Genomic DNA, 22,917 nt, shown 5'->3' with positions numbered 1-22,917 from the left:
AGTAGAACGCGAAGTCGAACGGGCCTTGTGGTGGTATGTAATTAAGTTGAATTAAGTCCAGCTCGGACATTAAAGTAAAATTATTTCTTCTTCTTTTTATGAAACCTGTTTAATCGCATTAACTGGAAGTCCACGTAATGGCCAGTAGTAGTTACGCGGGGATCCGGGGTGGGAGGGGAAGAGGGGGGTCAGCTGGGTTGGTGATGTCACTGGAGGAGGAAGAGGAGGAAGAGATCCGGAGCAGGAAGCGAATGGCTCTCCGGGAGCCGAGCAAGGCGAAGCGGCCCGCGGCTCGGCGTCTCCTGGCGTGAACTTCGCCCGCCGCGCCGGAACTCGACGGATGTCCGCGGCCGGGCGCGTTTCGCAGACCGCGAAGGGGCGCCGCCGGCGGGGGGCAAGATGAAGGAGGTGCGCGGCTGCGGCATGCGGTCGTCGGTGGGCTTCCTGTCCCGCAGGAGGCTCACGGGCCACCCGCTGCTGAAGGAGGAGTTCCAGCGGCGCAGGCTGGCCGGGTGCAGCAGCCTGTACAAGAAGAACCTGCTGGGCCATTTCGGCTGCGTGAACGCCATCGAGTTCTCCAACAATGGAGGAGAGTGGCTGGTGTCCGGTACGAGCGACGCGCCTTCCGTTCGGGGGGGGGAAAGAAAGTGCGCGAACGCAGGCCACGCCGCCGTATTTCACGCTACACGTACGCGTACACGCCGGGCCTGCACGCAACTTCCACCGCCACAACACGGCGGCGCTGCGAGGATTAGTAGTTTTTTTTTTTTTTTTTTTTTTTTTTTTAATCCGCTGATCTTCTGGCAGGTTCCGGGGTGGAGGCCTCGTCCTCTGCTTACACAACCCACGTTCTACCGCGACCGTGCAGGATACACAGAGGTCAAAGTTCACTCTAGCACCCCGTTGTTGTCCTCATGACGCCTCCTGGCACCGAAGGTTATGGGGGTTCGTTTTTTTTTAGCTGGCTGGGGGGGTGTTAGGCCGTCGTGGTGAACCTCGGGGGTCACGGCGTGGTCTATTTCTGACGCTGGTTTGCCCAAGGCGTGGTTGGAGACTTCAGTCAGACTTCGTTGGGACGATTTGTGAACTGTGATCAGCCCAGACACTTTTCGGTAGGCGCGGCGGTGCTACGGCAGCGGGTTCAAATCCCGACCCGCCAAGGTGCCACCGAGGTACCGCCCCCTCACGCTGCTCCCTGGGAGCCTGTTCGCTGGAAACACCGAGCCTCTTCAGTCCATTCATCTCTCTGAGGCGTGTTGTGCTCCTTGCTGCGTCTGAGCTCTACATTTACGCCCTTATCCAGAGCGACTTACAATCAGTAGTTACAGGGACAGTCCCCCTATAGACACTCAGGGTTAAGTGTCTTGCTCAGGGACACAATGGTAGTAAGTGGGATTTGAACCTGGGTCTTCTGTGTTAACCACCAGGCTACTTACAGGGTCGAAAATACTATAAATCAGAATAAGGAAAGATGTCATTGTCATTTGTTTAGGAAAATTCGGCCTCCTCACTTATGTTTAAGTGTGGCTCCCTGACGACATGGGTTTCGAGACCAATTACCCATGTGCTCATGCCAGCGTCCACATGGGGGGACGGAGTTTAGCCTGATTCTCTCCTGTCTGCGTTCCCCCCTTTCTAGGCGGCGATGACCGGAGGGTGCTGCTGTGGCACATGGAGAAGGCCATCCACGCTCGGGCCAAGCCCGTCAAACTGAAAGGGGAGCACCTGTCCAACATCTTCTGTCTGGCTTTCGACAGCACCAACAAGCTGGTGTTTTCTGGGGGTAAGAAGGGTCGCACACCGACTCATTCCCACACTCGTGTTACTTGTGTTACACGCGTCACATTATATTACATTAGTGGTTACAGGGACAGTCCCCCTGGAGTGTCCTGCTTGGGGGGGGTGAACCTGGGTTCTCTGGTTCCTAGGCGAGCCATCAGTGGTAGAACACCACGCTTCGGAGCCGTAGAGCCGTCTGTAGCCCAGGCTTTACTTGCCTGTTTTTGGGGTCTCCCAGACACAGTATTGGCCTTTAACTGGTGCCTGTGACACTTAAAACACCGTAGCAGCTGATGCTCCATTTCAGGGGGCAGTGGTGGCCTAGCGGCTAAGGAAGCGCCCCCGTAATCAGAAGGTTGCTGGTTCGAATCCCGATCCGCAAAGGTCCCACTGAGCAAAGCACCGTCCCCACACACTGCTCCCCGGGTTCCTGTCATGGCTGCCCACTGCTCACTCAGGGTGATGGGTTAAATGCAGAGGACACATTTCACTGTGTGCACCGTGTGCTGTGCTGCTGTGTATCACATGTGACAATCACTTTACAAAATGGATGGTAAAAGTAAAACGGCTCGTCCTCACTCGCTTGCTTTTGCGATCCCAGCGAGGTGAACCTGCAGCCTAGCTGCGGAACTCTCGGTCCTGCAGCGCGCATTTCATCAGAACCCAACATGGCCAGTACGCCCCCTTTTCAGAGAACCACTGGCTATGGTGAGATGCGCGGATGCATTTTCTTCTGTAGCCTCAGGCCAAGGCAGACCGGAAAATGCTGTTAATACCCTGAACATCAGACGTGATCATAGGATGATTTATTTTGTTCTGAGATCAATGAAAATACCTTCACATTTTGTTCTGTTGACCATAATAGTATTTTGTCTCTCTCTTTTTTTTTTTTTTTTTTATTTATGGAGAATAACATTTTTTAAAGTTGTTTTTAATGTGTTTTGGGAAGGGGTGGAGGAGGATCCCATGATTTAAAAATGTATTTGTACAAATAACAATCAAATGACTACCACTGTCATCCCTGTACAGGGAGTAATAAAACTAGTCACACTAAGAGGTCTCTGTTCACTAAGGCCCACTGCTCACCACGGGTGATTTCGTTGTGTTCTTGGGCGAGCCATCAGCGGTAAAACACCACGCTTACCGACGTTGTCCACGGCGACTGTGGGGCTTTTGATTTTGCTCGTCAGATCATGATTGTCTCATCAGTGCCCTGTGATTTCTGTACCTTCATTTTAAATAATGTACCCGCTCAGGACCCCATTAGCATCAGACATTAAGAATTTCCTGTTGACGTTGCTGTTAATTAATAAACTTCGTTTTCCACCCCCTGTAGGCAATGATGAGCAGGTGATCCTTCATGATGTGGAGCGGTGAGTTCGGTGACTGATGCGACTCAAACGTTTTGTTGTATATTTTGTTCGGTCTGCATTCATGGCTTCTTCCGACGTGTCTGTGTTGGCCGCAGGGGTGAGACGCTCAATGTGTTTCTCCATGACGACGCTGTGTATGGCCTATCGGTCAGCCCGGTGAATGACAACGTGTTTGCCAGCTCCTCGGACGACGGGCGGGTGCTCATCTGGGACACGAGAGAACCCCCCCACGGAGGTCAGTTTAGCTCCGCATCACTTTGAACCCGGCATGCAGGAGAAAAAAAATCTGGGTTTGTTTCTAGGATGAAAGATCCAAGGTTGGGGGTTCGAGTCCTGGCTCAGACCTTGTGTGTGTGTGTGTGTGCAGAGCTTGCGTGCTCTCCCCGTGTTGGTGCGGGTTTCTCTGACATGGTCTCTAGGTGGATTGGGGACTCTGTCTTGACCGTAGGTGTGCTCTCTGCAGTGGGCTGACGCTTGGACCCTGAGTAACAGGACTAAGGTTAAGGATAGTTAGTGAGTGAGTGAGTGAGAATATTACATTTACATTTACAGCATTTATCAGACGGCCTTATCCAGAGCGACTTACAGTCAGTAGTTACAGGGACAGTCTCCCTGGAGCAATTTAGGGTTAAGTGTCTTGCTCAGGGACACAATGGTAGTAAGTGGGATTCGAACCCGGGTCTTCTGGTTCATAGGCGAGTGTGTTACCCACTAGGCTACTACCACCCTATTAGAATTACCGAGAATATTTTTCACAGTAATCACAGTGGTGGCCAGTGGGTAAAGAAGTGGACTTGTAAATCAAATCCTGCCTAGGTTCCACTAAGGTCCCCTTGAGCAAGGTACCGTCCCCACATACTGCCCACCATTCATGGCTGCTCACTGCTCACTAAGGGTGATGGGTTAAAAGCACAGAAATAGTATGAAAATTGAACGGCCATTCCAAATCCTCTGAAACCAGGCTGTCTGCTGACATGCAGGAAGATAATTCGGGGGCAGTTTTGCTGAGGTCACAATCATATAATCAGATGTTATCGATCGTTTAAATATTTTATGTAGTGATGTAATCAACACACTGGCACAGCATATTACCAGAATTATTTTTGGTGCTTTTAAGAATACTCTGTTTTTAGTAACACAACTGAGAGAAGATCAGTATTAACAGTTTATATTTGTTATAAGCGTACTAGATGTATACATTTTGTTAATTGATTCCGACATTTGTCCCTTGTGCAGGATTTATTTCCAAGCAGTAACATGATAGGTAGATAATGCATGTTTTTTTTGTGAGAAGATTTCATTTTGGAAAGCACAGATTGCAGTTTTATATACAGTTTAATAATTGTTAATCACTATCATGCATAACTGTTAGATCATTTACATTTACAGCATTTATCAGACACCCTTATCCAGAGCAATTTATAACCATAGTTACAGGGACAGTCCCCCTGGAGACACTCAGGGTTAAGGGTCTTACTCAGTGTAGTTAGTGGGGTTTGAATCTGCTTCATAGTACCACCCTACTACCACCCTATCAGACAGCTTGTGGTTTCTTTATATGGTGTGCTTCTGCTATGAAGTACGATGCTACTTCATAAATGTTTTTTCTCGCTTTAGAACCGTTCTGCCTGGCGAACTACCCTTCTGCGTTCCACAGCGTGATGTTCAACCCTGCCGAGCCTCGGCTGCTGGCTACGGCGAATTCTAAAGAAGGGGTGGGTCTGTGGGACATACGCAAGCCACGCAGGTGAGTGCCGAAACATTTAATATTTTCGTTCACGTTCACATTCGAAGGGTCTGGAGGTGCAGTGATACCTCCCCGTTGCGGTTTACTCTGTTTGGGGTTGTCATTAATGAGTCATTTATATGTATCTGACATTGTATGTATTCCACTATAAAAATGCATAGTGCTGTAAATGAAGCTTTTGAAAAAGCTGAATTGTGGAGAACGATCTCCTTTCTGTTCTTAAAATATCTCGCCGCTTCTCATTTACAACACTAGATGGTGCCAGCACCTCAAATAATTGCACTTTTCGAACATGAGCTCCGGCCAGGCTGCTGATCCGTGATGAACCACATATTCGAGATAAGAAACCAGTGTTATGGTGAAGAAAGATTTTAGTTTGCACAGTCTTGCTGTCTGCTGCCGTATCTGCTTTGGGACGTTTTCATGGTTTACCAGTTTTTATCTGATGCTCTTCTTCCGTAGGTCACTTTGTAAAGGTCCAGACACTGAGTCCAGACACTGAGCCGCCTTTAGGCTTAAGGGATGCTTTGTATTGTAAATCGTAGTATTCATCGAGTATTTTTTTTCAGTTGCATGCTACAGTATTGCCGGGACTGAGCCAAAATCAGACCATAACATGAAGTCCTTTTAATTATATTTACTGGACGTATGTGAGTGATCACACATTCACTTATGTGGTTCCAAACCTGGGATCTGCAATTTCTTCTGCGCTGAGGTTACCAAAATAATTGTACAAAAGACTAGAAACTTTTGCAACTCGCTGAAATTGGACCTCCATGATTTTTTTTGGAAGCCATTAAACATCCAGTCTCAACTCAGGAGCGTCCGTGACTCAAGATGTGTGTCCGCTCGTCTGAAAATCATCTGGACCTCCCCTCTTCCTATCTGTTCAGCTCTCTGCTGCGTTACGGCGGCAGCCTGTCCCTGCAGAGCGCCATGAGCGTGCGCTTCAACAGCACGGGGACTCAGCTGCTGGCCCTGCGCCGCCGCCTGCCGCCGGTGCTCTACGAGCTGCACTCGCGCCTGCCCAGCTTCCAGTTCGACAACCAGGGCTACTTCAACTCCTGCACCATGAAGAGCTGCTGCTTCGCTGGGGACCGAGACCAGGTGAGCCAGGGTTCTCGGCACCGAGGACAGCGTGCAAATCATCAATTCATACATATTTATTATCTGCTTCATAACATGAGACCATTTCTGTGACCTTAGAGTCATACACTAGCCATGGCTGGAGGTTGAGAAAGTTAAGGAGGCTGCTGGTAATTTAGAAGACCTTTAGATATTGTCCCTTTAGAATTTAATTTCTTCCCAAACAGTTAAATTCTAACCACTACTGCCCCCAGGAGACACACACACACACACTCCCACAGACGTGAGCTCATCCTAAAGACATGCTTGTTGGTTTGAGCTCTTGAAACAGATTCAGAAGGAATTCTGGGTAATCCACTTCCTGTGGTAGAAGTAGAGGAGGATACATGGGAGCAAAAATAAACAGATGGAGGGGAAGAGATGGGGGCAAAGGGACAAAGAAGAACATCCTGCACGGCAATTGATGAAAGACAAATGAGAAGGAAAGTGCTGGAGGAGAAAATAGAATGTGGAAAGTGTGTGTGTGTGTGTTTTGCTCCAGGTTTTCTTTGTCCAAACAGGCCCACCAAAGTACAGCAATTCAGGGCTCTTAACGTTGCTGGGGCACTGAGAGAAACACTTGTGAACAGCGTCGGACGTCTTCGATTCCAGCACTTAAACTGAGAGCACAGGCCCCACCTCTACTTCAGAAAAGAGAGGGAAAGGTGGAAAAGTACAGAAGAAGGTCACAGAGAAGTCAGGGAGTCTGCAACAGAAGCATGACCTTATCAGTAGACAGTAGACTTTTTAAAAATACACAAAAGTGGGTTCGACCAAGTCATTTATTATTGTTCTGCCTTGGAGAGCCAAAATCTTGTTCTTCTATTACTGCTTCTTGTTATTATTATCATTCTTATTCTTTTTCATTGCACATTCTCCAAACTTGACACACCAGCCCGCACGACTTTTCCCATAGTAATAACATGGAACCGCTTTTCAACAAGCTCTCACAAGCACAAATTTTACCGTAGACACCCGAAACTCAATATACCGCATCTCCATGACCCCCACTTTGCATGTATTTACTTTTGCCAAGTGGCCATGCCTGCACTCCTCTTCATCCCCTCCTTTTATTTATTTATTTATTTATTTATTTTTACTTACTTAAATTTAACCTGTCCCCAGTTCCGCACATTTCAACATGACACGTTTGACATGAAATGTGATACACACTTTCACCTGAGCCCAACTTTTACTCTTTCACCTCCACTACTCCTTTATCACTACTTTTTTTTTCCTCCCAATCCTCCATCATACCCTTCACTCTCATGTATTTTTACAGAGCAGCAATGGTCACTCTTTTAGCCTTCCATTCACCACATATTTCACCTATTCACCAAATTGAATCAGTTCAACCACAATGGACGTCTTATCCCCCTATCCTCCCCTACTCTTTGTCATCCCCCCGTCCTCCCCTTCATGGCCATGCATTTTACAGAGCAGCAGTGGACACACTTTAAGCCTTCCATTCAACACATTTCAACAGTTGTTGTGGCCATGCGCTGTTAGCATTTTTCATATTAGCATGCTAAAATGCTAATTTAAGAACATGGTCCAATCATGCAAGCATTAGCATGCTGAAATGCTAATTTAACATGCTCCAAATGCCAGAAAAGAGAGGGACACATTGAGACACATTGTGTTAATATGCAAGTTAAAGGCCAAAAATTCTAAATTGTGCAATTTTATTTTATTTTCTAGTCAAGCCCCTTTCTTATTTCTTCTTTTCATGGGAAAACAAAAACTTACAAATTAACCTAATCCTTTGAACAGTAGAGTATATACTTCTACTCGGGGAGAATAAATATTGAGGATTACGTTGAACATTTTCTTGGAGGGTTTTTAATGTTAAGATTTAATTTTAAGGGTAGTAGTAGCCTAGTGGGTAACACACCTGCTTATGAACCAGAAGTCCCAGGTTCAAACCCCACTTACTACCATTGTGTCCCTGAGCAAGACCGTTAACCCCAAGTGTCTCAAGGGGGGGGGGCTGTCCCTGTAACTACTGATTGTAAGTCGCTCTGGATAAGGGCGTCTGATAAATGCAGTAAACGTTAAGAACAGTTACGGACACGTTTATTGAGCCTTGTGACTGTGAGATGTTAGACTGGGTCTGGGCTCGGCGAGGGGCAGGCGTGGCCAGCATGAACTTGTCCTAGTTTAGAGGTGCTCCGTGAGCAACGCTTACTGTCAGTGCGAGTCCTGGCGGAATTGCTCCTCTTGCTCTGAGGAATTTGTGTGTTTGTGAAGCAGTAAAAACTGTGTGTGTTGGAGCTTGTGTGTGTAGGTTTTTTTTTAAATGCATTTAAAAAAATATGCACCAGGTAGGAACTTGTTTGAGTGTTTTTGTGAATGAGACTGTATTATTTGAGGACGTTCCTTTTTCTCATTACCACCCACCTAATCAGTCATTTCTGATTGTGTGACACAAGTGTGTGTTCACTAGGCACTTAAAATCCATCACTTTGGAATAGTTTTTGTTTACTAATGGGTGGTAGTAGCCTTGTGGGTAACACACTCGTCTATGAACCAGAAGACCCAGGTTCACTTACTACCATTGTGTCCCTGAGCAAGACACTTAACCCTGAGTGTCTCCGGGGGGGGAACTGTCCCAGTAAATACTGACTGTAAGTCGATAAGGGCATCTGATAAATGCTGTAAATGTACTAATGCCCCTTTCTTATTAACCATTGAAAATGGTTAATAACTAATTTATTCCTGCTATATTAATTTTTGTGGTCATCTTATGTTTTGCAGTACATCCTGTCAGGATCTGATGACTTCAACTTGTACATGTGGAAGATCCCTAAAGACCCGGAAGCAGGTCTGGGGAGCATTTTTCCCCCCTAATGTGCAATATTATTTGGCAGATTTCTCCAGGTTCTCCCTGGTAGCTCTTATTAACTAATTGCTGATTGGCTAGAAACAGGCTCCACATACTAGTAATGGAAGGCTAGACAATTTTATTTCTAAAGCACTTTAAAAACAACAGACAACCAAAGTGCTGTACAGAATTCAGTTCAAAGCATAGTTAAAACCACATAGGATACAATTAGTTAAAAAAAGTAGTTAAACAACTAGGAGTGAATGATCAGCTGACCCAAGGACGAGTGAAGGAGTGTAGGGCTGGATCAAATCGGACAGATACTGAGGAGCATTCAGACATTTAAAGATAAATAAAAGAATTTTGAAATCAATGATATAACAGATTGGCAGCCAGTGCAAGAATGCTAAGACTGGGCTAACCTTGAGGGCCATGAGTTGAGGAATATCGTTTTCTTAGTAAATGACTCTGTAAGAGGAATGTGTAGATAAACGAGGAAGAATAAGACAGTGTTTGTGTTAACCAGAGACCCTGACCCTTCTCTGTTGTGCTGCTAACAGGAGGTCCAGGTCGCGTGGTCAACGGGGCATTTATGGTCCTAAAGGGCCACCGATCCATCGTCAACCAGGTCCGCTTCAACCCCCACACCTACATGATCTGCTCCTCTGGGGTCGAAAAGGTCATCAAGGTCAGTCCCCCTGCTGCCAATCAACACATCTGGCACAATGGTTCTTATTTACACACTAGTGAGCCAAATGAATTAGGGTTATCATGGGTTCATTCCTGTGATGCTGTAATGGGTGGGTAACCAACCCAGAACATTGAAGTTAGTTTGTAATTCATGACATGCCCGGTGAAAAGGTTTGGTTGTACCGGTCACAGACTGTTTCCTGAGTGAGTGTCATGTATCAATTTACATCAGCAGTCGCTGATGCACTTCAATAAAATGCGCTACTGTGTTCTAGAAGAGACTGGTAGGTGTCGATATCCATCTCATAATGACTAGTGGCACTACTCCCTTCGATTTGACAGCCCGCAGAGCAGTCGGTCCAGATTTCTTGTTTGTGTTGCTGTGACATGTCCTGTCATGTATGAGGCTCGTGTGACAGCCTGTCACAAGCTTGTGTTACAGCAGGGCTGTTGCATAAATTGAGTTTTGACACAAAGATGAAGCATGCAGTTTTCAATCACAGACAATAATTTGAATACCTTTTAATTGTCTGTGTTCGAGTTTCTCTGTCCTACTGTGGTGGGTGGTGTCAGCCATCCATGGGCAGGAGAACGATGCCATTCTGCAATTTCGTAAAACAAATTCGTAATGCAGCTTGACTCACTGTTGCCCACAAAGCTCTACAGCTGCAAGCCTGCATGCCTCCAGATGCCGCAGCGCATGCGGCTACTTGCTCGGGGAGTGTTCGCGTACGTGTTAATGGTTTTATTGCTGCCGCCAGATGTTCAGGGGAAGTTACGGGAGAAAATGGTTTCAATCATTGTAGTATTTCCCCCTCCTTCCTTCTCTCTGCTCAGAGGGGTCTGGGCAGCACAGTGCAGACAGACTGCGACTACAGATTATAAAACCTGTGACCAAATTAAACTCACACCAACACGTTCATGTGACTGATAATGTTGGCGGGTAGATTTCCTCTCTGCATCTCATTGTGGTTCTTTTCACTTGCATTAGACTGATTGGAAAAAATTCCAGCTATGATTTGAAAGCTTAATATAAGCCATTTTCATGTAAATGTATATCTATAAAAGTATCTAAAAAGGATATAAGATCCGTCTGTGCTTTTCTCTTTACTTTTGTTCTGTATTTTTAAACTATCATGGCAAGATTGTGAGTCTTTAAGAACAGTCTCTCATAAATAATCGAAAACCTTTTTACACCGCGCACGTCAGTGAAATTACTGATGAACAGTTGGGAAAGCAAAGTATTTTTAATGCAGGATCTAGTACAGATGTTCTTTTACATCTTTACAGCGATCTATATAGGAAATATGAACTGTGGTTATTGACTGAGGACACTGGAATCTGTGTAACAATCATAACTACAGGGGGCTACTTCTACGTTTCATGCCATTTGTTGCGAACCCTTTAAATATGAAACATGTATACATAGGCCATTTTCCATGTAAGACTGGGCACCAGTGTTTCAAAATGGAGGGAATGATGAGCCTCTGTTCTTCTCCCTCCATCCTTTCCCCAGGTGTGGAGTCCATACCAGCAGCCAGACAGCATGGGTGATCTGGAGGGCCGAGTGGAGGACAAATCGCGGAGCTTGTACACGCACGAGGAGTACATCAGCCTGGTTCTGAACAGCGGCAGTGGCCTCTCCCATGACTACGTCAGCCAGTCCATCCAGGAGGACCCGCGTATGATGGCCTTCTTCGATTCGCTGGTCCGGCGCGAGATTGAGGGCTGGAGCTCGGACTCGGACAGTGACCTGAGCGAAGGTGCCATTCTGCAGCTGCACGCTAGGGGGCGCCGTTCTACACGCACGAGCAGAGAGGGTGCAGATGATCCCTCCGCTCCCGCATCGGGAAACTCCACTGCCGCTGGTCACCGTAGTGACTCTGACCACTCGTCCTCACCCTCGCTGGCTGCTCTGGATGGATCAGGGAATGAGAATGCAGGGCAAGAAGGGGAGGGGCTACCCAGAAGGCCAAGAAGTGGCCGTCAGAGTCAGTCTGCTTTCCTGTTAGACCTGGTGAACGATGACTCTGACTCCAGCGGCTTCTGGTTGGACCCTGTGCCGCGCCCTCAATCGCCCAGTCCACCACGTGAGATCTCTAGCCTCTCAAGCCCATCACATTCACCCTCCGAATCAAACTCCTCCTCCACCTCTTCTTCCAGCCCCTCATCTTCCAGCAGTGATGGTGAGGAGCAGCGGCGGTCCTACATGCGGCGACGCAACGCGAGCAGGAGTCGGTGCAACCGCTTACGTCTGCCCAGTGGAGCTGCAGAGCGACCTGCGTCCGCACAGTCATTGTACCCCGCCACTGATTCCTGCAGTTACCCCAAAATCACCATAGATGATCAGTCATCATCATCCTCTTCTGAGGCTGGTAATACAATGGACGTCAGACCTCGTGGGGGAAAGGTCCACCATCGTTCCCATGGCAATAGCCCCTCCCGGTCCTCTGATAATCGACCAGAAACAAGGCTTGGAGGGCGACTTTCATCCAGAAGCCCCTCCCCTTCAGGCAGTGACATGAGGTGTATGTCCAGAGCGGGACATAGGAATGAAGGGAGTCAGGAGGAGGAGAAAAGAAGAGGAGGAGCATCAGAAGATGAATGCATCGCACCTTTTGAGGACTCACCTGGGAACCTTGCCAATCAGAGGCAGGACCCCGGAGAAAGTTCTGGAAGTCCGACAGAAATGGGAACTGAAGGCGTAGACTCTAGTGCCTGCGTGGATATTAGCACAGCAAGGGTGGGCAAACGGACTCGCTGTAGGTCAGACCCCACAGATGACCCAGAAGGGTCACCACATGGGTCGGATGAAAGGTCAGGGCAAGATTCCCCGTCAGAAAAGAAGCTGAAGACATGACATGTCCATTCAGAGGGCTGTTTTTCCCTAAATGTCCGAGGTGGTTCATTTGGGTTGTTTTTCTTGTAAGTAGCTGAGTGAGGGTTGTGAGGTTTTTTTTTTTGTGGGACATCAAAACAAGAAAAATTTGAATCTGACAAATGTGTTCATAGCTGATGACAATGATGCATCATTTCTCAATTTCTCTTGTCCTGTTCTTATCCTTATTCTTTTTTTCTATTTAGTTTTTCCTTGTTGCAGACTGTGCATACACTGTCTTCTGGGCTGTGGTGAAACCACACAGATGACACTAAAAAAAATTATATTATTAATAATAATAAATAATTGTAATTTTTTTGGCTTGCACAAATCTATCATTAGTAAATTTAGTTAGAGGAGAAACGTGTTAACATGTTTTTGGTTTACTTAATGCGCATATAAAAAAAAAAAAAAAGTTTATTCAATCTGCTGAGAAACAAGATTGTTTATGAGCTGTTACTTTCCCTTTCCATGCCAATCCTGTTGAAGCGCTACCTGTTTGCATTAAAGTTCGGATTCCATCTTCATCTTCCGTTACCGTTTCCCTCTTATGTCAGTGTTCCGGCTGCGTTTTTCTAATGTTTATAATGAGCTGACCACAGCAGACCCATGCAAATGTTGGTTTAACTTTTGTCTGAAGCAACTCAATTGAACAAATCTGTACATATGTACCATTTTCCTTTTGCATGTGCTTATCAATTCATTTGAACTGCTCATACCTCTGCCATCTAACAGGGAGAAATGCGTTTGTTTCCATGGTGATGCTTGAATGAAAGCTGTTTGAAAGTATCTGAATCTGTCTGCTGTTTCTTTTAGCTTTGCAGATTTGGAGTGATACTTTGATAGTGCCGAAATTCATGTGAGGTAACCTGATGCTTAATTTCTCACACGTTGTACTAATTAATGCTCCAGTGCAGATTTGATAGTCAAAGCCTACAAAAGTCCCGCCTTCCCATCAATCAGTGCTCTTGTATCACCGTGATATCATGTATGCTGTCCACTGTCCCTCACCAAATCACCACCAAGGTAAGCATCAGAACTGTCCTTGGAAGTAATGAAAGAAGGTGGCATGGTCTGATGTGGAAGGGTGCATATGCATCATGTACCTGGGGAGGCAGAGTAGGGTGTAATTTGAGAAAATGGCAGTCCTTCGTACCACGGCGTATAGTACAACGGAAGTGAGTGTGCTGCTTGCAGATTACCTGCTCTTTGCACAAGCAGCAGCAGTAGTTCTACTGTTTCGTGGACAATCGGAGCATCTTTTTCATGCATTTAAAGCCCACGGCAAGGCGTGCGCGCGCACACACACACACACACACACACATTATCCTAATGTACTTGCCTTTGGTCGGCAGGAGGAAACCCATCATGGGGAGAGGTAGCATTATCTACACATAGCAGGTCCGAGTGGGATTTAAACTAATCGTGTGTACAGTTCAGGTCCATAAACAAGGAGCAGTCAAGCAATTTCAGGCAAAGAACACAATTAAACTACAATTTCACTCCCTTTCTTTCCATTTTACCATCTGAGGTTTAGTTACGGTAGTGACAAGTGATTAGTTTGTTGTCACATGTGACACCACACCACAACGTGCCGTGAAATGTGGTCTCTGCATTTAACCCCTTCCCTGAGGGAGCATTGGGCAGCCAGCTGGGGAGTGTGAGACTGTGTGAGAAGTCGGCATTACGGTGGAGGTTCATTTGACCATTTAAACACACAGAGTTTATGTTCAGCAGATCTTCTAACAATCCTCATATTTTCTTTCACAAATAACCCTCGTCGACACTCCGCTCTTTTGAGCCACAGTTGTGTGTTTTTTTGAAATGCGATCTGTCGGGTATTCGTGAACTGATGGCAGTTTTGGACTGCTGGACTGTGATCGCTGGGTGTTCTGTGACAGTATCCAGCCTCATTGTTCCACAGCTGTTAATGCGCCACATGAGCCCGAAGAAGCCAAATAAGGAATCCTCTGCCTCCAATTTTCTCTCTGACTCGATGACAAGGTACCCGCACCTCCACCGGATGCAGACGCACGTGTGTATATGTATACGCACACATATATATGGTATGTGTGAAAATTTTACACAAAAGAAGAGAATGACCGCGAGGTTGTGTGAGGTCATCCCTGTGTTTGCTCATGACGACGTCGCTTCCATTCTCAAGCCCCCACTATTTAAAAAATGATGTCACAAGATGGTCTGGGTGTGTGGGCGTGGCTGCTTCTCCTCACTTTCACGGCTTGAGAGAGATTATGGTTATCATGACCCGGCGACTTCCTGTTTTCGCTGTCTTCTGTCTTTTCTGGTTCAATTTTCCCACATCAGTAATGGCCTCTTTCAGCATGACCTCCACTGTAGAGAAAGCAGTCGCTGCGGTCTCTTATCTACAGGAAATGGACACCCTTCATTTCGCTGCTCACTTCCTGTGCTGACATTGTGGGATACGGAGTGGAGAACTTGTACGACTTCTGTCCTACATGGCTGTTCATGTGAAAAGATTACACCATAACCACATGTTTGGAATACTTTATAAGACTCCCATAAATTACTCCAGCAGCCAGATCTGATGTCCTGCTGGCTGCCGAGGATTTTCCCATCCGCCCGCTTCGAACCCCATACAAGGTCGTGAGTGCGGTGCCGGGAGGCGTCTGAATCCGAAGACCGCGCTATAACGCGGCAGGAATGCGCTGGGCAGTTGCCAGCGGCCCATCAGAGACTATTGTAGTGCCGGGGCCGACTTTCCCTGCTCCCGAGAGCCGGCTCCTGGTCTTACTCATGGCCTACGTGTTCCTGAAGCTCTTAGGTTTCTGATTTATTGGCCCTCGGCATTGTTCTCTCACCTGGTCAGAAGACATTGGGCTTCAGATCTATGATCAAAGAGGTTATACTATCCAAATCATTAGTTTCATGTTTGATTATTTCATACGAAACAATATTCAAAACGTTCCACACTGGTGAACCTGGAGGCAAAAAGCTCACAGACTTTCCATAACTGCTTCATCAGGTCACGGCTGACACTGGGCAGGGTGGGGTCTCACCCAGGGCGTGGCACGAGCCCACCATAGAGAACTCACTCACACTTACGGACAATTTCGAGTCACCAGTCCACCTCGGGTTTATGCATTTGGACGGCAGGAGGAAACCGAAGAACCCAGAGGAACACGATCATGCAAAGAGCCTGCAAACTTCGAACAGGTTGATACTCCCGACCGTAGCCGCACTGGTGAGGCTGCGCCGTAATTCATCGGACCAGGCCAGATCTTCCTGTTATTGGTGCTGTTACAGTTTCCAGTTTTTCCCCCTCCAACTCATCAATTTCAAGAAATGCCTGTTCACTTGACTTATTCATTTTCCAACCGTTAAAAGCACAGACAGGTGAAATGAATAAAATGAATTGTATGATGGCACCTGTCAAGAAGTGGGATACCCAGATTTATGGTGCTGGAAGCCATAAATTTATTAACGGACGATAGAGCGATGGAAAATTTGGAACTATGAATTCGGGCACTGTAAAGCAGCTTTTGGATTAACAAGAGGTTTTGTAAAAGTAGTGTTTCTCAGTTTCTGACTAATTCCAAAATAACTATCCACAGATAATTAGAACATAAATGGAAATGGAAAAAAAATAATGACTTGTGATGAGAATGTATTGTTTTCCTCCGTATTTTGCATAATTCTTTTCTGCTTTATATCACTTAATTCATTAACGTGCAAAATGTATTTTTAAGAACAGAGAAAGCGAGAGAGAGAGAGAGATTTTTCTGCTTTGACAACATTTCTCGTGTCTTGTGGAACATTGAGTTGCTTCTTAAACAAAGGAGTTACTGAACTAATCAACCTTGCAGAAGCTGGGTTTTCTGCAACTGATGAGTGTGGGAGTGAGCCGGGCGGACAGGAGCGTCTCCTGCCATCATCACCTGTCCAACCAGACAGTGAGGGAAAGTTTGGAATCACGCAATAGCTGTGAAATGTTCAGGATGTGTGGCGTTGCATCCACTGCTTCGTTAACCAAACATCCGAGCTGCAGTGGACAAATGCATATGCAAATGTGCAGTCTTGGGCTATGATGGTATGGGTATTGTGAATCAATCAAGCGGGACTCCTATGTGGAAAATATGAATGTCATTATGGCTGGCTGTCCAGATGGTAAAGAATTGTGTCGGCACGCAGCGTGAGCTCATTATTTTTTTTTAAAGAACAGCCTTGCCTGCATTTTTTTGTTCACTATGTATTCACATTACTGTACTTACATGTAAATATAGGGGTTTCACCTTATACACTGCTCAAAAAAATAAAGGGAACACAAAAAAAGAAGATTATTATTAAATACTTTGTTCTTTCCCTCATGCATCAAAATTTGTTCAGATATTTTCATAAATTCATACAGTCAACATTATGGGGCACAAAAATATTGATGTATGAGGACTTTATGGCAGATTTCGTGCGGGTATATGTAGAGTGCGAGAGGGTTCAAAAAGATGAAATGGGGCACGACATGGGGGCAGTGGTGGCCTAGCGGTTAAGGGAGCGGCCCCGTTTTCAGAAGGTTGCTGGTTCGAATCCCGAACCGCCAAGGTGCCACCGAGGTGCCACTGAGCAAAGCACCGTCCCCACACACTGCTCCCCTGGCGCCTGTCATGGCTGCACACTGCTCACCAAGTGTGATGGTTAAAAACAGAGGACACATTTCATTGTGTCACCGTGTGGTGTGCCGCAGTGTTTCACAAAGACAATTTCTTCCCTTTCATAAAAATATGCAGTAACAAATTTTTTGTTGATTTTTGACGTGACCGCGCCTCAAATCATCCACCTCCTATTAATTTGATAAAAAACAGGTTTTTGTGGGCTTTAAAGAAAATCACTGATTCAAATTATTAATCAGTGCAATCGTTTTCATCTCTATTAAAACAATTGAAATGGTTTCTAATTATCAATTAAGCTTTTAAATTAATTGTTCGTGTGTATGAATGCGGATATTGTGTCTTTTTAACGCACAAAACTGTTAATTCCCACCAAAAAAAAAAAAAAAACCCGTGGCATTCCTCAATGGGCCCGAACTTGGGAACGTCTTCGTGAGCTCCTGTCCGCGGAACAGAAGTCCGGGGCCGCGGTGACGTCACCGTCTGTGCGGGGCGGGGCCAGAACTCCCGGCTGAGCTGGCGGTCTGTGCGCCTTCCCCGTGACATCACCGCTTTCCCGAGCGCTCGCCGCGGTTGGAAGTTTGTCCATATAAGGAAGGGGCTGCCCTCACTCCCGGCCCGCCCGGGACGGCTTTACCGTACAAGGACGAGGGCTGATTCCAGCCGAGCATCTGGAGCCGGGTGACGCGGGGTCGCGCAACCTCGGGCTTGCTTTCGGGTGACATCGCGACTGAAGAAGTAGGGGAGCGGATCAGGGAGGCCCGCAGCATCGTGACATGTGCATGGATGTTGAGAAAGCATGGCGTCCGCGGGGAGGCCACAAATGAAACCTGAATCCGAATTGGCGGCATCACTTTATTTAATTGCCAACATGTCAGTGTATATACACTGCTCAGCCATAGGATTATGACCACACGTATGCTGTTGCCTCAAATTTCACTGTGTGCACCATGTGCTGTGCCGCTGTGTATCACAAGTGACAATCACTTCACTTTTGATATATAGACATAAGCCAAAGGTTTGGACACACCTTCTCATTCAATGTGTTTTCTTTATTTTCGTTCTCACTGAAGGCATCAAAACTATGAATGAACACATGTGGAGTTATGTACTTAACAAAAAGTGGAGACCTGGACTCCACAGTCACCGGACCTGAACCCAATCGAGATGGCAAAGGGGCAAATAAGTGCTAAACACCTCTGGGAACTCCTTCAAGACTGTTGGAAAACCATTTCAGGTGACGACCTCTTGAAGCTCATCGAGAGAATGCCAAGAGTGTGCAAAGCAGATCACATGTCCTGTTCGACCTGTTCATTGTACATAAAAGTTTTACTTTTCTCTTGTAGAGATACTGTACAGTATTCAAGTTTTAGTTAGTTTAGTGTGTATATATACACACACACACACACACACACACACACATATATATATATATATATATATATATATATATATAATGATTGCACCATGGGGGGGGCTGTGTGAAAGATTATTTCAATACACGGTATGCTGTGTATACTTGTTGTACTGACAATAAACCAATGTTGAGTCTTAAAGGAAAAATGGTTCACCGTGGCCTTCTTCCAAGGCCCTGTGATCCCTTTCTGACATTCAGACTCAGTGTGGGGGCTTTTGGTGGTGGACATTGGACATGGCTGCTTTCTTTCAGAAACCACCGTTAACTTTTTATCTAGGGTGCTATCCAGAAATGTTGAATCACTTAGCTGCTGTTTTGTTTGCTCTCAGTCTCTTGTTTTGCCTGAAATGTAAATTTATCCTGCTAATAAATCCGGTCCTGGATTAAAAATAATTTATCTGTAGTGCGGCCCCCCCAGTCCAGGCACCCTTTTTTAAAAAATCAACATGGGGAATTAGGATAGACAGTATCTTTGCACTATTTCATTACATTACACTCGTCTTGCTGGTTTAGCTCTGTCCACCTGTCTTCTTTGTTTTCTACATGATGAAAGTGAAGTGATTGTGCAGCGCAGCACACGGTTCACACAACTCTGCTTTTAACAATCACCCCTAGTGAGCAGTGGGCAGCCGAGACAGGGGACAGTGCTATGCTCAGTGGCACCTTGGCGGCTTGCCGAGGTTCGAACCGGCAACCTTCTGATTACGGGGCCACTTCCTTAACCTCTAGGCCACCAGTGCCCCCGTTCGCCTTGCCTTGTTCGTTTCTCCTGCACTGCCGGTGTCCCATGTTTGTGCTTTAGTCCAGTTTGTCTGTCACACACATGCACTTATGTCATATGCCAGTCCGTAACTTTGCAGGACCTGAGAAACACTGTTGCTGAAAAGCTGGAGAGACAGACAGACTGAGAGAGACCATGAGAACCAAAGTTCTTAGCATATTTGCAAGCATATTTCTGCCATGTGTTACAACCATCACGTGTATCCATTTCTTTTATCGAGTTTCGTCCCCCTCGGGTCAACAAAGACACGGAAGGGTGTGGCCCCCAGGTGGGCACGTACAGCGACATCAGGAGCTATACCGCAGGCCGGCAGCGTCGCCACAGTCAAACTAGTTGGCTGCGGATGCAAACGAGGCGTCGCACAAGGTCCCTTTCTGCCCAATCGAACCAGCCTGGCCTCCGGGCAACGCGCAGCCAGCCGCCGCAGTCGCGACACTGCCGACCAATGAGCGCGCCCCCTCCCGGGAAAAGGCGTGTCCGGCCGCGACGCCCGGAGCCAATCAACGAGCCGAGTCTGTCCCCGGACTGACGGCCCGGTCGACCAATCGCAGCCCTCGCTCCCAGAAAGGGCGGGTCTCCGGGGGCCAATCGGAGGGAAACGCTCGTCATTGGTTTATTCTTCACCCCCCGCCTTCACGGCAAAGTTTCGGCTCTTGTCGGCAGCCGTCGAGGTCCGTAGCGCAGCAGGGGGGAGGACGGAGCCCCAAAGAAAAGGAGGCGAGGCTTGTGGGGAAGAGCGCGCGGTGCCGTGACAGCCGTGGGGACGTTCGTGTGCGTCCGCAGCGTGTTCGGTGGCCGTGAACGTGGGACGAGCGGAGCGCAGCGCTGCAACATCCCTTCTGTCGCCCAGGAACCGGCGCGCTTCTCCAGCTTCTCCCTCCCTGAACATGGATCACTTTGACGCCGACGAGAACCACTACATGCAACAGGAGGACGACTGGGACCGGGATCTCCTGCTGGACCCTGCGTGGGAGAAGCAGCAGCGGAAGGTACAGCAGTGGCGCTCCCCCTCAGCCTGGATGTTGCGGCCGCCGGGTCCCGTGGAGCCGATGCCGGGTGCCGGGGAGAGGGCGGGCCGTCAGCGCGGGTCCCGCGGCGGTGACGGCACGCAACTGTCACACGTTCGGGGGCGCGGACACGGGTCCGAGTTCACGTGCACGCCGCTCGGCGAATGCACGAGAAAAAAAAAACCGAATCTCACGCAGAAGCGAATATTTTCGGCGTAATTAACGCGGCGCCGTTTCTGCACGATTTAATCCGCCGCCCGCTTCCCCCGCGCAACAGATGTCAGGCCGTGGGTGCGCGGGGTCCCTGGATGGAGTCTCCTTCGGGTGGTTAAATCGACAGACGCCCACGTATGCGGAGTATGGGCGCGTACGTAAAAAAAAAAAAAAAAAAACCCAAATCGCACTTTTTTTTTTGTTTCCTGCGTGAAAAAAACGGGGTTTCGGTGTGGGGGAGAAGCGCAGAGGAATCCGAGCGGCGCCGTGGTTTGGGCTGGGCTTGTTCGGGAACGAGCCTGCCCAAAAATGGTAATAATCAGCCCCTCTCGCTGCCTGCTGGAAAACTTTTTTCCCCCCCGTTCTTTTTTTTTTTTTTTTTTTTTCCTCTTTCCGTTTTTTTTTTTTTTCTTTCTTTCTTCCCTTCGGCTTCTAGTCCCCCCCCCCCTCCTCGAATTATGTCGTCACCAGGCGGCTACCGGGTAGAGTGAAAAAGATGGAACCCATTACGGACACCTGGTCCACCCCCACCCACCCACCCAAAAAAAAAGGCCACCCTCAGGTTACGCAGAGTCATCCCAGCTCCAGACCTGCTCATAAGTTACTCATTTATTCGGAGGAGGCGCGCGCATGCGCAGTACCGCGAGCAGATGGGCAGAGAGAGAGAGAGAGAGAGAGAGATGAGTGTTGAATGGACCGCTGCATTTAAGAAAACGTGGAAAGGGATCTCTGTCTGTCTTTCCTCCTGGTTTTAGTCACTATTAATAGAACAAAAGCAGCACGGGAAGTCGGGAGGGTTTTGGACGAGTGTGTGTGTTTATGGGTGACTGGTTGTGTGTGAGTAATTAGGCTTTTGTGCCCCGTGTGTAGGGAGATGAGACGGAAATAAATAGGTTATTGTTCGCAGCTCTGACAGGACAGAAAGTTCACACACACACACACACACACACACACACAGAGGTCAGACTTCTGGCCACGATGTTGGTCTGGCCTGGCACATACATACAAACACGAATACACACACAGCAGGCGGGCATTGTGCAAAATACGAGCGTGTGAGGAGGGCACCGGCTCGTGCCAGCTCCCCTGCGGCCACAGATTCGGCTTTTCCCCACCCACGGAGCCCTCGGCGTAACGTGGCGGCGCAGCGGTGAATGCTGGAGGTGGGCCTTTGTGGACCCGTCTCCTGGGCTACATGCTGCTGCATTCCTGAGCTGATGTGCTGTTGAGTGCCTGACTAGGTCGGATGCAGGCGGCCCGGCTCCTTTTTTTTTTTTTTCCTTTTCTTTCGAGGAGCTTCTGTGGGTGGTGTTGCTGAGCCGAGCGTGTCTCGACTCGACTCGAAAAGCGAATCTCCTGATCTGTGGAAAGCCAGGTTTGGTCCGTAGAAAGGCCTCCTTGCTTTGGTATGTGCTCAGTGGAGATACACAGTCCAGATGTGTGTGTGTGTGTGTGTGTGTGTGTGTATGAGATGGAGAGGTCACTTGGATTCTGAAATAAACGCCTAATGTGTATGTGGTACTGTATTTGTGAGTCTGAAATGAATCGTCTGCCTTTTTTTTTTTAACAAAGGTACACAATTAATATACTAATAATGCATCATTCTTAAATATGAAAAAGACCTGCAATAAGGGTCAAGTTGTAGTATATTCAGGTGACTAAAATTGAGCATAAGCATAATAATTTTACACTTAGTGGATTTTATTTAGTGCGTTGACCTGATGCTGACGTCTGATTTGAGTCTCAGTTGATTCATTGTCTGTTCTGCTTTGCGAATCTCCACAGTGAACTGATAAAAACCCTTTGAGGCTTTTTTTTTTATATTTATTTTTATTGATCTCTGCTTCACTTCCTGTCTGTCTGCCGCTGCTGTTGCTGAGAGGGATGCCGGTAATCCGCGGTTCTAGGTAACATGCAGGTGTTTATACTGGAGGACTATTTCCCTGCCAAGCATGTCCATAAAAGGGCACAAGAGCTATCTCTGGACTCCGCCCATCCCCACCCCCACCCTTTCCGCTACCTCACCGCCGCCTCACCGTCACTTATCAGCTCCCCACACAAATTTTCCCTCGCTGCCTCGTTCACCCAGGCAACTCCACATCGGCGGTGGGGTCAGACGCTCTGCTGCTGCTCTTTGTCCACGTGGTGATGGCGGTGACCCGGACACTTTCCTGGGCCAGAACTACACAGAAGCGGTGTGAGGGAAGACACACACACACACACACACCCTGAGGCAAAACTTTTGAAACTTCTCGAAATGAATCAGTCACCACATATGCCACTGTCCCCTGCTGAGTAATCATTGCATCCTCGTGTGAGAGTGTGTGTAAGTGTGTTGCATCTCAGAATCGGCAAACTAGTGTTTCTCTTCGTGAGACACACACACACACACCCTTTTTTGTACAGTCAGAGAGGTTATTTGACTGTCAGCTGAGTGAGTAGC

At 47.4% G+C, this 22,917-nt stretch overlaps 2 protein-coding genes across 7 annotated transcripts in view; both read left to right on the top strand.

Annotated features, from left to right (window-relative positions):
• The first annotated feature begins 195 nt into the window (after positions 1-195).
• On the top strand, positions 196-12,943 carry dcaf5 (ddb1 and cul4 associated factor 5). The gene is made up of 9 exons (XM_028971486.1): positions 196-607; positions 1,640-1,783; positions 3,116-3,152; positions 3,248-3,387; positions 4,770-4,899; positions 5,793-6,006; positions 8,782-8,848; positions 9,409-9,536; positions 11,055-12,943. Exons 1-9 carry the CDS (start codon positions 400-402, stop codon positions 12,396-12,398), a joined length of 2,412 nt encoding a protein of 803 aa, XP_028827319.1. The 5' UTR covers positions 196-399; the 3' UTR covers positions 12,399-12,943.
• Positions 12,944-19,889: 6,946 nt separating this feature from the next.
• Positions 19,890-22,917, top strand: part of actn1 (actinin, alpha 1) — a 30,647-nt gene continuing 27,619 nt past the window's right edge. For all 6 annotated transcript variants that reach the window (XM_028971464.1, XM_028971472.1, XM_028971434.1 and 3 more), the window contains exon 1: positions 19,890-20,243. In XM_028971464.1, the coding sequence (XP_028827297.1) occupies positions 20,142-20,243 (102 nt within the window). In that variant the 5' untranslated portion in view covers positions 19,890-20,141. The remainder of the gene's footprint in view (positions 20,244-22,917) is intronic.

Source organism: Denticeps clupeoides, chromosome 1, assembly GCF_900700375.1.
Source record: "Denticeps clupeoides chromosome 1, fDenClu1.1, whole genome shotgun sequence".
Lineage (NCBI taxonomy): Eukaryota > Metazoa > Chordata > Actinopteri > Clupeiformes > Denticipitidae > Denticeps > Denticeps clupeoides.
Note: the sequence above shows the minus strand (reverse complement) of the source record. Positions and strands in the feature narration are given on the sequence as shown.